This window comes from Corvus hawaiiensis, chromosome 2 (assembly GCF_020740725.1).
Source record: "Corvus hawaiiensis isolate bCorHaw1 chromosome 2, bCorHaw1.pri.cur, whole genome shotgun sequence".
NCBI classification, from domain to species: Eukaryota; Metazoa; Chordata; class Aves; order Passeriformes; family Corvidae; genus Corvus; species Corvus hawaiiensis.
The window spans coordinates 114,520,812-114,537,352 of record NC_063214.1 but is presented as its reverse complement, the minus strand read 5'-3'; the positions used below and the strand labels follow the sequence as shown (position 1 = coordinate 114,537,352).

The 16,541-nt window shown below is 38.4% G+C and overlaps 1 protein-coding gene across 1 annotated transcript in view; it reads left to right on the top strand.

The window, feature by feature from the left end:
* Window positions 1–2,181: 2,181 nt before the first annotated feature.
* Window positions 2,182–16,541, top strand: part of CFAP47 (cilia and flagella associated protein 47) — a 280,168-nt gene continuing 265,808 nt past the window's right edge. Inside the window, exons 1-9 of the mRNA XM_048288836.1 lie at window positions 2,182–2,355; window positions 4,942–5,093; window positions 7,311–7,426; window positions 9,485–9,623; window positions 11,831–12,059; window positions 12,695–12,849; window positions 13,595–13,728; window positions 14,306–14,541; window positions 15,085–15,277. Of these exons, the coding sequence (XP_048144793.1) occupies window positions 2,194–2,355; window positions 4,942–5,093; window positions 7,311–7,426; window positions 9,485–9,623; window positions 11,831–12,059; window positions 12,695–12,849; window positions 13,595–13,728; window positions 14,306–14,541; window positions 15,085–15,277 (1,516 nt within the window). The 5' untranslated portion in view covers window positions 2,182–2,193. The remainder of the gene's footprint in view (window positions 2,356–4,941; window positions 5,094–7,310; window positions 7,427–9,484; window positions 9,624–11,830; window positions 12,060–12,694; window positions 12,850–13,594; window positions 13,729–14,305; window positions 14,542–15,084; window positions 15,278–16,541) is intronic.

Below are 16,541 nucleotides of genomic sequence, written 5' to 3'. Positions count from 1 at the left end.
AGAAGTGTTCCCCACTCTGTATTGAAAAAGATGAGGGAACTTAATTATTTGATAAGGCAACCTTCTCCTTTAATTTTTTCTTCTTATTTTTGTGTGTGTTTCCATTAAGTACAACCATGTTATCATAAAACAGATTCAAGTAGTATTCCCAAAGAACTCCCTCAAGTTGCTTTTACTCCTAGTGCTTGCAATGCTGTATTCCAGCACATTTTTGAGTGATATACAGACGGGTAGCTATAATTTGAATCTTTAAGAGGGACAAAAAGACCTGTTAGCATCCTTCCCCAGCAACAGAAACAAAGGCTTTTCTCTCTCCTTTTTCCCTCTAGGTTTCTTGACCTATTAAAAACAGGGTTTTTTTTTCTGTTTTTGTACTTTTAGTTCTGATCTGTGCAATCCATGTTTGCAGCTCCTCATATTTGACTTCTAAAATATAAAAAATTTGAGTCCTTATGCACTTTGAAGAGATGAAGTGATCCAAGGCAAAACATTTTGAGTTAATCAGAACTGGTGTCTGAGGTTCTGTGTACCTTCTGTGTGTGCTGTTCTCCCTCCTTTCTTCTGCTATTTTGAAGCCAAACACAGGGTAGCCCATAACACTCCAAGTCTAAGTTCTGGAATCTTGTCAACCTCAATTTATCACTTCCATTATAGTGCAGGAAGGATCAGAGCAGGAACACATCTACCACCACTCACTAAATGCATGCCATGAATTACTAGCATGGTCACTGGCACTGCAGACACTGAACTCCCACCAGCACTCAAAAGGGTTAGTGCCTGCTTTAGTTCTGTGTAGACCATGTCTGTGATTGACATGGAGGCCCAGAAGAGAAATCAGTCCATTTTTATTCCAGTGCAATCCACCTGTACTTTAAGAAACCCAGGGCACCCATGTCTGTATCACCCTTCACTCTCCCAGGCTGTAGTTGGAGTGGGACCCATGGCGGGAAACACCTGGGGTGAACAGAATGAGGAGGACAGCACCAAGCCTGAGCCCCACGGTGGGCAGTGGCTCAGGAATCTCTTCACTAGTAAATCTCATCCTGGAGTGCACTGGGAAGAGTGTGGCCAGCAGGTCAGGGAGGGGATCCTCCCCCTCTCCTCAGTCCTACTGAGGGCATATCTGGAGTGTCCAGTTCTGGGCTCCTCAGTACAAGAGAGACAAGGAGCTATTCGATACGGTCCAGCAGAGGCCACAAAGTTGATGAGGGGTCTGGGACATCTCTTATAATGAGAGACTGTGGGAGCTGGGCCTGGTTAGTCTGGAGAGAACACTGAGAGGGGATCTCATTTATGCATACAAATATCTCAGAGGTGGATGCCAAGGGGATGGTGCCAGACTTTTTTCAGTGGTACCCAGTGACAGTATGAGGAGCAATGGCCATAACTAAAACAAAAATAGTTTCACCTCAATATGAGGTAGAACTTTATGTCGAAGGTGCCAGAGCACTGGAACAGGCTGCCTAAGGAGGTCAAGAAGTCTCCCTGTATTGACATATTCAAACCCCACCTGGACACATTCCTGTGTCACCTGCTCCAGGTGACCCTGCCCTGGCAGAGTGGTTGGACTGGGTGATCTCCCAGAGGTCCCTTCCAACTCAAAAAATTCCGTGATTCTGTAAAATTCAACTCAACGGGACGTGGCCATTTTGGTGCACTTCCGAAAAACCAGCGGGTCTGGGATTTTTATTTCCTTCCAGCTCCTGTCCAACTTGGCACCCATGGGATGGCACCAGGCTCCCTGCACCCGGCCAGGCAGCAGCGCCTGAGGGAGCAGAGGAGCTGCCTCGGGCTCGGACCACAGGGAACCGCCACCGCTTCGGGAGCAAAATCCCTTCCACTGGGCACGGGCCGGGAACAAGGGGCCGGGAACAAGGGGCCGGGCCGGGCCGGACCGGACCGAGCCGAGCCGAGCCCGGCCGACTCGAGCCGAGCCGAGCCGAGCCGAGCCGAGCCGAGCCGAGCCGAGCCGAGCCGAGCCCAGCCGAACCGAGCCGAGCCGAGCCCAGCCGAACCTAGCCGAGCCCAGCCGAACCCAGCCGAGCCCAGCCGAGCTCACCCGAGCCCAGCCGAGCTCACCCGAGCCCTCCCGCTTCTCCTCTTCCGATTGGTGGGTTTTGGCCCCTCCGCGTCTTTTCCGCCAATCAGCGCTCCGCGTCCGTTGCTAAGCGACCGCTGGCGGCCGGCCGGGCCATGGCGGGCCGGTGGCGGGACGTGTGCGGGGTGCGCATCGACCCGGCCGAGCTGCGCTTCAGCGACACGGTCCCGGGGAGCCGCTACCGCGCCGCTCTCACCGTGCAGAACCTGCGGGCGGGCACCTGCCGCCTGCAGCTGCTGCCGCCGAACCGGCCCCAGGTGAGGGCCGGCCGGGAGGGAGGCGGCGGGGGGTGCCCGCGGCCGCCTCTCTGCACACAGCGGCCGCGCTGGGTTTGCCTGCGGCCGCGCCTCCAGCCCGCGGGAGCAGCGGCAGAACGAAGGGAACTCTGAGCTTCCCGGCTCTTTATTCTCCCGAGGTTGTGAGCAGTTTAGAGAGAGCTCCTTCTTTCTTAAACCCATAGTTTCAGTAGAAATAAACAGGCTTTCCTTACTACATGGACCATTAACAGTTGGACTCGATGGTGCTGGAGGTCTTTTCCAGCCTTAGCGGTTCTGTGATCAACTCCCTTGTCGGCAGCAAATCCTGCTTTGCCTTCTTGGCTGGCTTTGCGCTCTCCAGAATTCGTCCCGCAAGAAGCCCACGAGTTCTTGTAACTTCGGGAGCATTCTGTAAAAATGGGTCACTTTGCTGCGGTGTGAACCCCAAATCTGGGAAGTGACAGCTCTCTTACCTCATTTCGGAGTTGTATACTTTTAAGTTTTTTGACTGGAATAGTCCTCTTGTAGTATTTGCTTGATGAGAGCTTTCTCAAAAAAGAAGTAGTTTAAGTTTTCTCAGAAAAGAGGAGGTTTGCAATCTTTTCTCAAGATAGTATGACTGCTATTAATAACATCTGATAAGTTCTGGAAAAGTCACTGCATTGCCAGACTTTTTAAGGGCAAATGCATCTTTACTATTCTAACCAGTTGAGCCTTCCTAACCTATGTGGCTCCAGCAAAACCCTGCTGTGGTTAGTAGTTTATTGTTTGTAAATGATGTCAAAATTAAGATCAAAAGGTTGGAATAAACTGGCATCAGGGGTTGAGCAAAAGCTGATGTTGCTTTGTGTTTATGGCAACTTGAACTATAATTCAGGGTGGTCATCAATATGATTTTCAGATAATTGAAGTACCTTGAATAATTTCACTGAGTAGTGAGCCTTTCTTTTTGAGGGCAAGAGTGGCAGCTTGATTCTTATTAAACTGTAGCTGAAGACTTTTGGTATGAGCTGGAAACTGTCAAGAGTGCTTGATTTGGTAGGGCTGTGCTTACTCTGTTTTGTTAGTTTTTATCAGCCTTATCCATTTTTCATGTGCTCCAGAAGTGGAAAGGCAGAGTCAATTTTAGAAAAGAGAAAAGGTTACTAAATCATAGCTTTGTGGTTTTCCCCTCTGTGCTTAACTCTTGCCTTTTGCTGTATATTTTTGTACCATTGTACAGGAGATGACCAAGATAACAGCTAGGGAACAAGATTCCACTTCACAGCCTCCGTTCCAGGAAGGTCTGTTGTGTTGCCCCTTTTCATTCCCAGACCTTGTGTTGCTATCTGTGATTACAAGGCTCTGAAGTGTATGACTCCTCTGAAGTACATTCTGATGCATTACATACCCAGAGTGGAAGCACTGAAAAATAACCTTTCTTGAGCTGTCATAGTGCATGGCCAAGAAATGCCTTTCAAGGAACTAAGCTCACAAAGCAGTTTTCCATAGGCTCCATTGTATGTTCCTAGTACAATAGAACAATTTTGCCTTGTATAAAATGAAAAAGCTTGGATGTTTTATTCTTTTTAGAGAACAGATAGATTCTACACACCTCAGAATTAAAACATGGCCACTCTTTCAATATCAAGCCCATAATCATGATGTGCATGACATAACAAATTTCCTTTAGTTGAGTATTTATACTGCTAGGAGGACTCTAAAGGAATAGGAGATGCTCAGACAGCAGAAAGAGCAAGTAGTAAATTATGTTTGTGTATTTAAAACATAAATTAGAACAGAAAACTTAGAGAATACTGGGAAGTATTTCTGTCTTTCAGAAATAAAAAATATTTAACCTGGACATAAACAGCAGAAGACCACTGTGCATGGGGTACTGTGAATTGTAAGGAGACTGAACCACCAGAGGAGCTCTAGACTTTACTATGAGGCTTTCCTAGGAATGTGGGAAAGGCTGCATTTCCCTCTATGTGCTAGTGGGTTACTTGTATCTTCTGTTGAAGGAAAGGTGCAGGGGGTGTTGGATTTAAACAGAAGGTTACTAACACCAAATGCAGCACTATTTTTTTGAGAGAGGAAGGGGTGCTCTCTGTCAGCTGCTTCTGGTTTTTTTTCTTTTTCATTTGACCCCCAAGACTGGAGGTGCCTTTCAAGCAGATTTTTAGTGTGCAGTGAGACTTTCTGTTGATGTCAGTCAGACCTACAGGAAACTCTTACCTGTCCCCTTTTGTTGCTGCTTTGAACTGAGACTTAATCCTTATACTTTTCTCAGGCACTAAAGATATTCTTCTCTGAATAATAGTTGATTTAATTTTGTGTTGCTTCAGAAGGTTTTTTGCAACAGTAGGAAAAGCTGTAGCTCTCTTGGAAAGACTAGAAAATTTTGCTAATTCATTCTGTCTCTCTCTTTTCCTGTAAAAAGTCTGAACTTCAGTAAACAAGGAGGTAAAATTATAAAATCCTACATGTAAGTTCATGGTAAGTTTTAAATCAACATTTGTGTTCTTCTGAAAATTAACTACGTGTATATCCTTCTTAATCTAGAAATGTGTAACAATTAAAAACTTTTTTTTTTTTAAATTTCAGTTTAAATTGATTGTGGAAAATCCAGAAAAACCCATTGCATCTGGACTTCAAGTGAAAGCTGTTGTGGAATATACTCCCAACTGTGCAGAAGATCTTCAGGATAAATTAATTCTTTTAGTAGACGATGACATAGTTGATATCCCCCTGCTTGGGTATGATATTCAGAAGTTCATGTGCTGATGTTAATATTTGCAGTTTAATCTTGTGGGAAGTTTACTTATACATGTCAGATATGGCTTTGTAATTAGTCTGTCAATTGCATGGAAAACAAACAGTAAGTTTTCTTACAAAAGTAAGATTTTTTTTTTTTTTCAGAGCAGTACGTTGGTAAGAAGTTCATTGGTGTGATGTTCCTCTAAGATCACAGACAGTCTGGGTTTTTAGTTTTGCCTTATTCTAACTTGGTTGTGATAATGTTGATAATCTTGAATTCTGTATTATTAGACAAGTCAACAACTACTCTTAATGTTTTTGCTTTGTACTGAATCATTAATACAAAAGATTTTACAGTAATTGTTCATAACAGTTGCAAATCTGGATTATAGTGAAACATATGGTGCCTAATTCTACAAATACGGTGCGTGGTTTAGAGCAATGTCACTTGTTCAAGGAATTTTGAAAATTTTTATCAGGGTAGTATTGTGAAGGTAAGGCCACTTAGGATGATAATGCTACTGGTGACTCTTTTCTGGAAAGGACTTCCAATAGATTAATAGATTTCACATCTTCATGTGTACTAGTTTGAAAGCAAACCAGTGAGAGACTTGAAGTCAGAACTACAATTTATTAGGAAAATTAAAAATAAATGCAATAGTACAGAAACACTGACAGAGTCAGAATAGGACCTGACACCCTGCTGGGCAGGGTGGTGGTAGCAGTCCGAATAAATGGTGGCTGCATCCTCTTGAGGTGATAGATGTGGTCCTGTTGAAGCGGTGATCCTGTAGAAGGGTCTGGTGCTCCTGTGAAGGTCCAGTGGTGGTTATGTAGCTCTTGTCCTCTGGGACCCCAGTAGGTAAGGGCTGAGTGTGGTGTTCCAGACCTCAGATTCTATCCAGGCAGGAATGCTCGGTTCCTCCCCCTGGGCGGAGCATCTCACAGTGGGATGATGTAATTTTATGAGTCATGCTGTGAGGCTTGGTGGCCCATGAACAGAAGATATCCCCCGGAGGGAGTTATCAGGGATGTGTCATGGAAGAGACAAAGAACACTGTCCCACCTGGTTTTCACAGATGGTGATAGAATACATACTTTTGGTTAACTTTTGGTTACATCTTGCACTGTAACCTAAGACATTCATGTTTAAGTGTCTTTTGCAGGGAAAACGTTGACAGGCTTTAATATTTTTGTGTGTGTGTGTGTTTGGAAAAAAAAAAGTATACTTTATGATTTCTTTTAATCAGCATTTTCCAAAATGTATTTTGTGTCATGCAAAAGCAGTAAATTCCAGCTTCATAAAAAAACCCCGGCCAGCAAACTAAAGCAAGCAAATAAACCTCACACTGTATTAAAACACTAACCCCGAACCCTTTAACGTGACTACCTCCTTTTTGCACAGGTCTGTATCTATTAGAAAATCTCATTGCATTTAGAATGTATGCTTATTTCTGTCCACTTGGGAAGGGTGATATTTGAATCTTCAGAGGAGAATTACTTTTGTTTCAGTTTTCCAGTAAAGCTTCTTATAAGAATGTCTGGATGCAGTTGATTTGAAACACGGTTTTATGTAAGATCAGAGGTGTCACTGTATTGGAGTCTTTAAAATACAAGTTTCCTGAGGCATGATCTTTTCATTATGCCTAAAAAGTATCCAATACAGTGATATCATCACACTGGCTGAGGCTTTTAAATAAATAATAGAAGTACCTTGTGGCATGTGTCATTACCCACTTCTGTCTGTTGTAATAAGTTTTGCTAAAGTTACATAAAGTATGTATCAAACACAGGACTGTAAAAGGACATTGGCACTGCTTCCTCACTGCTTTTAGTTCAGGCAGCTCATAATGGATTATGGTGAATTATTTGGTCTTATTTTGTGATGCAACTAACCCATGATAGTTTTATTTGAAGTACTGTAATGAAGTATTTAAAATGAAATAGAAATGTGTGCATTTAATTTTGACTAATTGTTTAAAGCTATATTGTTTTAAAGTTAGAATAGTCAGTCATTAAACAGGCTGATAGATAAGTACCTCTCTTTTATACCTTCCCTGAGTATGCTGTAGTGCTGAAGTGAGTTGCCAAAACCTTGATAGGACAACTAGGACAAAAGGAGAACTCTCTTCCACTGGAGTGCTTAATCAAATTTCTTTTAAAATGCAAAGGTATTTTCAAGTTCTGGGAAATATAATGTTGTCTTGTCTCTGCAGATTAATTCCGTACTGTTGTCTGGAAATAGAGTCAGAGATGGATTTTGGTGAAATGATGGCAAACAATAAACTAATTACTAAAGAGATTAGTATTGCTAACCGTGGATCAACTTCAGGTAAATATTTAGTGTGCATTAAATCATACAAATATTTTATTTTATTGGAAAGCATCTTTTATGCAACTTAAAACTTCAGTGACCAAGTAGCAATTAACTGAAATTTTGGGTTATGTAGATTATGAGTATTGTAGCTGCAGGTGTTGTACGTGGCCCGCTGTTTATGTAGCCACTACTATGTTTCCATTTAGGAAAGAAAAATTACTTTAGAACTTTGAAAATTTTATGAGTTCTCTACTTTTGAGTCCCATTTAAAAGATGTAAAAATAATAGTTGCTCATTGCCTTAGTGTGCCCAGCATAGACAGCAGAAAATTACATCTGCCCTTGCTTTGTGCTTCTGTGATCCCCAGACCTGTCTCTTGAATAAACAACTGTGAGTTCCCTGCACTTTCTGAGCTAAAGTCCTCTAGGATGGGAATTGAACTGTATTTGTTGCTAAGAGATAATGAGAGGCCTTTTATTTTGCTGCCATAACTTTTGAAATCCTACAGCTTTTACAACAGGCACATCCCTAAATTTCTGTGAGCAGCTATTCCAAGGAGAGTAAGAAACATGGACAAAGGAGCATAAGAATGCTTACCTGATCCAAATAACCTGTTTGATTGCGTTTTGCAGTGGACAAAGCTGCAGACACCTTTCTCCAGAAGCAGGGTGGCAACTATACTGAATTTCAAACAAATTTAAGGCAGTTAATTATTTTGGTTCCTCATTTGTGCAGCTGTTGTTACGTTACAGACTGTCTTTTTTTGCATTAGGCCAAAGTTGTGGGAACATTTGTTTCCTAGATTCTCATATGAAATACTGTACCAAGAGAAAATACATGATTACAGAAACACAGAGATGAGTTGCACTATTAAAAAAAAAAACAAAACAAAAAAAAACCCAGAAAAACCCCCAAAAATAAAAAAATCAAATTTCTGTCTAGATAAAGCAGATTTTTTAATTTTTTTTTTTCGTTAAACAAAAGGAGAAATTACTGGGGAGGGTTTTCCTAGCCAGTTCAACTTAAAGATGTAGTATGTAGTTTAAATAATGTCTTTCTCATACATGCCAACTTATTACTTTTAGCAGTTATGATTAGGTGAAGAAAATGCGATAACCTACAGTACATATGCATCTACAACTAATTTGTGTGATATTATTTTTTTCATAATGTATAGGGAACTGTTTCTAGGTATAAACTCTGTTGAATGATACATGCAGGCTGCATGGTGGAGTTTTTTAGGATTGAATGAAAATTAGAAAAAAGGTGATGGTTAGTAAAGAATGTCTTGAGGGCAGACAAGGGAAGAGCAGCTGAATCTGTGTTTCTGTAGGCTTTGTAAATCATACAGCGGGTCACAGTAACAGCACGTAAACTGTATGAGCAGGAAGTGCTCTATGCTGGCCTGAGACTTGAGGATTGCATTTAACTTGTCATCCCATGCACTAAACAAGTCCTTTATTCCTGTTTTTGATCTCATATCAGAGATTATCTTTTCTATGAAATCAAAAAGTGCATTTTTCATACATTTTAAACAATTTCTTTGTGTCTATGATATAATGACAGATCATTAGTGTTGTTTGTTATATACAGGGGTTTTTTGCATTTTAAAAAATACTATTGTAACCTAGAAATACTTACTGTTTTCTTCTGCAGTAAACTGTGTTAGGTACAGACCAAATCATAGAAGCTGTTTTTACCTGCAATATGCCCTTTACTTCCTGGCTACTGTGTCTCCCTAGAGCTTTGTATAACTTGAAAATGTTACTTACAGCTGTTTTGTGACATAGTCACTTTTGTTTAGAATGTGAATATCTTTCCTGTTACAATCATAGCTTGCAAAATGGAATTGGACATGTGGTGTAATAATTAAAGCCTGGAAATAATGTCTACTCTCTTTTAGAAATAGCTTTTAAAAAGGTTAACTCTATGTTTCCTTTTTTTCCATAGGAAAACATAGTGCTTCTGAACATCTGCATTATGTGTTGTGTAATTTCAAGCATGTAATAGAAGCATATAAATCTACAGCTTTATATTTGTAGCGTTCTGTTTATTGCTCTGGGGTTTTTTTAGGTGTATTTAGAATATCATACGATGGGGTTGTCCTGTTTAACATAAAACCTACCAGAGGAGTGGTAAAGCCAAGATCAGTAAGGACAATTAAAGTGGATATCTGCACAGATGCACCCGGAGTCATCAAAGAAGTGATGAAGTGAGTGTATGACTGAAGAAATACAGCTCTATAAATTCCATTTTTGTCTGTTATTAATTCTTGTCTTTATTATGAATTGTTATCTAAAAAAGTTAAGTTCCTAAGCATCAGTTGCTGTCTTTAATATTTAGTTTTATTAAATTAATTTGATTGTTATATTATCTCCACAGAAAAGTGGAGCATAAATTGTATGCCTGGTTGTGTTAATAAAAATCTTTCATAATTCTTAATGATCTGGGATGTTTGCACATTTTTCGGAATAAAACTAACCAGGGGCTTTTGTATCTTTCACCTTTCTGCACATCCTGTATTCCTCACTTTTCTTAGCTTTTGTAACTGCTTGTTTTCTTTTAACTCTATATGTTTCAGGAGTCAGAAACATTATGGTGTTCTTTGATGTATCTTATTTTCACTGGAAGGAACGTATTTGCAACACTAACTCTTGTAGGAGTAGATTGCTGTTAACTGCTTACCTTATAGAATCACTGAGTGGTTTGGCTTGGAAGGGACATTTAAGTCCTGTGGTTCCAATCCTCCTGCCATGGGCAGGGACTTTCTACCAGACCACGTTACTCAGAGCCACATCCAGCCTATCCTTGAACACTTGCAGTGATGGGATGTCGCCAACCTCTCTGGGCAATGTGGGAATAGGGTGTGGTTGGTTTGTTGGGTGTTTTGGTTTAGTTTTGGTTCACGGTTTGGAGTTTTTGTGGGTTGTTTTTTCTGGTTAGCGCTTTTTTTTTTTTTTTTTTTTTTTTTGGTGAATATGGAAGCTTTCCATTTTATTTTAAGTTATTAAGATAAACTTTAAGTTCAATTTTTCTTGTTCTTGCTTTTGCCCTGTTGGAAGAGGAAATGAAGCAGCAGGAGAAAAGTTCTCATAGAGTGACAGGCAAGGTGGTATCTGTGCTATTGCTTCACAGTTACATCCTCCTTCATACCATACTTTGGCTACTAACTTTCAACCCTTTGGTTGCTATGTGTCCTGCTTTATGCTTCACTTTTGCTGTCCAGGCTGCCATCACTATTTTCTTCACCTTATCTTGGCTACTGTTTCATGCAGTCTAGTAGATAATTTATCTATTCAGCTGAGAAAACATAACTACACAGAGTGCAGATTTCATCCTGCACCCTTTTCCTGCCTTAAATTCTGCTTAATTCTGTCAGTGAATTTGGTGTTTCCCAGTAGTTATTGTTATATTCTTTAGACTAAATGAAATGTTACGTTTTCTTGTTAAGCCTTGCACAAATATATTAATATATATGTATACAGGTGTACATATGTATTTAAACAGGGTTATATTTAAAGTCTTGTGATGGGTGTTTGACAGGAATTTGATTTGGAGAGAGTATAATTTTCATGAAAACACCATGGTTATTTCCATTTACCATGTTGTCTATAAACATTTACCTTCTATGTGCAAGCAAAATTATTCTCAGTGGAATCTTCTCTTCGAAAGTTTCAAGATGATATTTAGAGAGTTTGAGACCCTCTCCCAGATCCCTTGTGTAATTATATATGTGACTACTGAAAACAAAGATTTTTTTTTTAAATTAAAATTTTGTTTTCAGCTCAGAGGCTATTCATAAGGACAGATGATTCTGTTTGAAAAACAGGGTGTATTATTACTTGATTCTTTTGTTCATCAAGAACAAATATGCTTTGTTCTGGTAGAATTCTAATAACAAAAATTTGTACAATGTCTGTATGATCTGTTGGTCATTTGTGGTGTCATCAAGATGCAGCTCCCAGGCAGGAACAGCTGCAGTTCTTTCATGCTTATTCAGATGAACTTCTAGCTCCAGTTCCCTATGAGAAAATTAGGTATTATACACTAAAACTGGTATTTAGATACAAAGACTCTGAGGGATAAGAGCAGTGTATTGTCTGTGGACACCTCCTAATTCTTTGCAGATGTCATTCCTATCATGTCAAACATTTAGAAAAATTCAAAAAACAAAACAAACCCAAAACTCCACCATGTAAGATGGGATTTTTCCTGATTGATGATATTCCTGTAAGACCACTATCAAGGACATGGCCTCTGCCCTGCTCTCCCCATGTAGTTTATCTATGGAAAGCTTGGATTGGGTCTTTTTTTTTTTTTTTTTTTTGCACAAATTCTAATTCAAACCAAACTAACCAAACTGATTATTTCTAACACTTCTCTACATTACATGTTGCTGCTTATTACTCTTACTGGCAGAGTGGAGTTGGAAGGTCGTGGCTGCACTGAAGTATGGATCAAAGGTGTTGTGGTTGAACAAGTTCTTAAAGTTCTTGGAGTGTCTTGTGGAAAAGTACTGAAATGCATTAACTTTGGACCTCTTTACTTTGGGACTTCAAAGACTGAACAAATAAATTTATACAATGAAAGCCCTGAGTGTATGGATTGGGTAGCTGTACTGGAAGACAATGCCATTGGAGGAGAGATGGTGAGAAACTGCTCTGATTTTTATTTTAGTTGAAAACTAGTTTTCATTTCTACATTTGCATTTTTTATTTCTCAACATTCATGTTCTAGTCTCGTTTACTATATCGTAGTTTTTCCTGATCAATAGGCTTTCCAAAACTTCTGTCCAACCAACATGTTTTTTACTTCAATTTAACCCTAGAACTGAGTTTTTCATTTATTTCTGTTTCACTATGTGATATTTTAACCTTAAAAATGCTAATTGCATTCCCTGAGTGTGGTTCTTTTAGTTTTGCTGGGGTTTTTGTTTTAGCAATTTTGCTTTAAATCCTACTAATTTTTTTTTTCTTATTACTTACTAGGAGTTACAAAAATAAACTTTTGAGTTCTAAGATGTCAATCATCTGTGGTTTCACTTGTTTTTCTCAGACAGTGAAATAATCTGACTGAGAATCATGTTTCAAAAAGAGAATTCAAAACATTGACATGAAATTGATTTAAAAATTGATTATTAGTCATGTGATGTGTAACTATGTCAATGTATTTCCTGTGTTATGTCTTTCTATTTGTTATACATGAAAATGTATGTGTAGGGAAAAAAACACAAAAGGGAAAGAAGAGCAGGCTGAACTATTCCATATTTTGATTTTTTTTTAGGGGACAGATCTTCAGGGGAATACAGATGCTGTTTTACAAGACTTAAGCCTGAAAAATAGAGATGTAGATGTTTCCACCTTGATCTTGTGTGTTCCCAATGAAGGAACTTTGCTGCCTTATGAGAAATCTTTGATTACACTGTGCTTTAGTCCAGAGTGAGTGAGTGATACCAATTAAATGCACATGCATGCACAAGTTGATTGGTCTGCACTGTTCTGCAAGATCTGTGTTAGAGAAAATAATTTTGAGCTAATAAGTCTGCAAATTATTTCTGAGTAACTTCTTGTGTATTTATGTGTGTTGAAAGGAATTTCTTGGTGTGATTCTGCAAATAAGAAAGCAAAGTCTGAAGTGTTTCTATGATTTTATGTTTTATAATACACTAAGGGTGTATTTGGAGCAAGGGCTGGTTGAGATGGTTTTGTGAGAATAGGAATTTTATTAGATTTTGTCATATGTTAACCACCAAGAGAGTGAAACATTTCAGAGAGCTCTCATCTCATTAAAAAAACAAACAAACAAAAAACCCCAAAACAAAACCAAAAACTAAACATAAACATTTCTTCTTGGATAAGGAAAAGAAAAAGCAAATGTGCTCTTGCCATTTTCCCTTACTCAAATCTAAATACAGGTAGTTATTATGCATGTGGTATTAGTTTAGAAAACTGTTATAGACTGGAAAAGATATCAAATTACCAGTCTAATAATCACACAGATATTGATGAGTTTAAATTTGTTACTATTTGCCTTTTTTGAAAGGAAGTGTGAAGATCATTTGTTCGAGCTGTTACTGACAGCAAAGAGGCCAGACTGGATGTTCAAAAATATATCTTGATTTTTTGTGGGTTTAGAGGTTTATTTTTTTTCCTATCTTTTAATTAGAAATTGTGATTCTTACAGAAAATTTGAAAGAAACCTTGAAGTGAAGGACTCATCACTGGTTCAAGATTATGTCCTGTTTCTGAGATTTGAATCTGTTGGGAAGAGAGGTGGCTGTATACAGACCCTCAGTGACGGTGCCACGGCAAGCACAAGTATGTTAGAAATGTATAGTCATCATCAGAAATATATATATGGATGATAAAATTGTATATCTTGATATTTTAATTTTTAAAAACATTCTTGATAATCTTAATAGTTTTATGGTAAATCTGCTTTGTTTGTTTGTATCAACACAAATAAATTAACTTGCATCTTTAATGCTTCAGCACCAAAACCTCTTTGAACAGTGAGTAGGAAGGAGGGATTAATGTGTGTCATGAATGAACACCTACAACTTAATTATAAATTATAATAATTGTAAGTGAAAATATTTGAAGGACATAAAAAGCCCCCAGCACTTTTGTAATACCAGTTTTGTGCATTTTCAAGTGCGTGTGTGATCATCCTCAATCTCCTTACTGAGGGTATACATTATCTAACAGCTATTATAAGTAAAGATCTCAGGTTTATAAAAACTGCATTATAAAACATTCTGCTTTGTGGTGTTATTTTATTTTTGTGACTATACAACTACAGCATGACTTTTCTGTTAGTGAGATAATGGGTGTGAGAGGGGTTTGGTTTTTTTGGTTTTTTGTTTGTTTGCTTGTTTTTGTTTGTCTAATGCAGGGAGTCATTCTTGTCACGTGGACTTAGCTTTGATGGGTTCTGGGTTTCCTGTGATGTTAACTCTTCAGCCAGGAACAGTAATTGATTTTAAGAAGTGTTATTTGGGTGAACAAACACAAGTTGTGTGCACAATGAAAAATGAATCCGAGTTCCTTCCAGTGACATTCAGCTTCCGCAAGACTGCTCACTTCAGTATTTCTCCTGAAAGAGGAAAACTTGAAAAAAAATCTGAAAAGGTAATTCCCTCTTTCTCTTAGGTTATTACTTTATATTACTTTGTATTACTTTAAATGTGAAAAAAAATTGTAGTACTAAGGCAACTTTAAAAGGGTTTTTTCTCTCTGTAAATTTTTTTTTAAATTTTTACTGATTTGAGAAGATTGATTTATACTCAAATATTTTTGCAGGATACTGTTAATTTGTTTCAGTAAATAAAAAATATTCCAGTAAGATAATATTTCTTTTAATGGAAGAAACCTTGCCAAAAAGTAAGTCAAATATGGAAACATTTACAATTTCCCAAACCTGTAATTCAGGACAGAAGATTTCTCTCAGAAGTAAACAAATGAGACTTTGCTGTGTTCTGATGTGTCACACTTTTATGTTACCTTATATTGCTAATTTTTATGTGCCTATTGGTACATCTGCAAGCCCAGTTTTGAACACCTGTCTTAGAGATGTGTGGACAGAAGTGACTCAGTGACTCAGTCATATAGAGAATTACACAAAACTTGACTCTTTTCTGCCTCATATGTCTCATAATGAGTCTTCTTTTCCAGGAAGTGAAGTTTTCATTTTCTCCACGTCAAATAGGAACATTTGAGATGAAGCAAATTATTGATATCATTGGTACAGGAGTAGATAAAAATAACGTGGATGTTTTGAAGACAAAATCCTTTCATCAAATATATTTGACCTTACTTGGTGTGTGTAAATCTAAACGAAAAAGCGTTCTATTCACAATTAATCCTGGTAAGATGCTAAAAACGTAAGTGAAAAGTGATAAAATGTTTTAAACCCACATTTTCAGCATTTTAAAAGAGAATTTTTTACTCTGTTTACTTTGCTTGTAATAAGTAATATCTCTTTGGGACTGCAGGGAATGGTCAGTTGTATAACATATGTCCCATAAGACTACAAAACAATGGCTAAAATAATGGTACACCCTCCCATAACTTTATAAAATATTGAACTCTTAAAGCATAAATTCTCATCATACTTTTATAACTTTTATAAGGTTTAGCTTTTGCAAGCAATGCTGCTGCAGTGCTAAGATGTTTCAGGAATAAATTGAGAGGTATGTAAAGCACAGGAAGAACCTAGGAAAGATAACAGCATGTTCTTTATTGATTCAAAGTTACTACTGCCAGATGAATTTGCCAGTTCATACAGCCTGCTACCTGTCCTGTGTCCACTGGCTCTTCCCCTCCTGTGAAGCCCGTGCCAGCATAAAGAATCTTTCAGGATGAGCAATAATTAGCCTTTAATTTGTTCCTTGTATTCCAGATGTTTTCTGTGAACAAACACTTTACAATAGATTTGACTAAGCTGTCACTGGATTATAAACCAGTCATGGCAAACATGATTTTTTCTAGCATCAGATGTGCTGCAGCCTCTGCAGCACCACTGCAATGGGCTTGTCCTGTGCACTGGTGCCTGTGTGTTGATGTGGGGGGGAACTTGAATTCTCTTTAGCTGCTGCCAGCTTGAAGATGTACTCATTAATGAGAAACAGGAAGGCAATACTCATTTTCTCCATTGTGGGGGAGTAAAAACAGGAAGCTACTGGAAAGTTTTGATAAAATGCTGTTCTTCCTACAAGTACCAGAATGGTTGATAAGCCACTGGGCATTCCTGCTACTTTCAGGAAAGTATTTCTAATCCATGGCTATCAAGAATTGATGAGAAACTGAACTTTGGCAATTTCTTTGTTTTATTATTGAAATCCAGAGCTCCTTCAGTTTTCCTGCTTCAGAAACACAATTGAAATAAGTGGTTTCTTTGGATCAAAGATTTAATGTAGTATTCAAGTTTTTTGGGCTTTCTACATGCTCTTGTCTGCCATTTGCTGTATAATGTCCCCATTTTCCTCCCTTTTGCAGGTTTGTAAAGAGGTTATGAGGGATATATGTGTTTTGCTTTTAAGCTTGAAGTGTGGAAGAAAAATTGTTTTGTTTTTTTCTGATCCTTTTCTAGATGGTTCTATATCTTCCTGTTATCTTCTCCTACTCTCTGC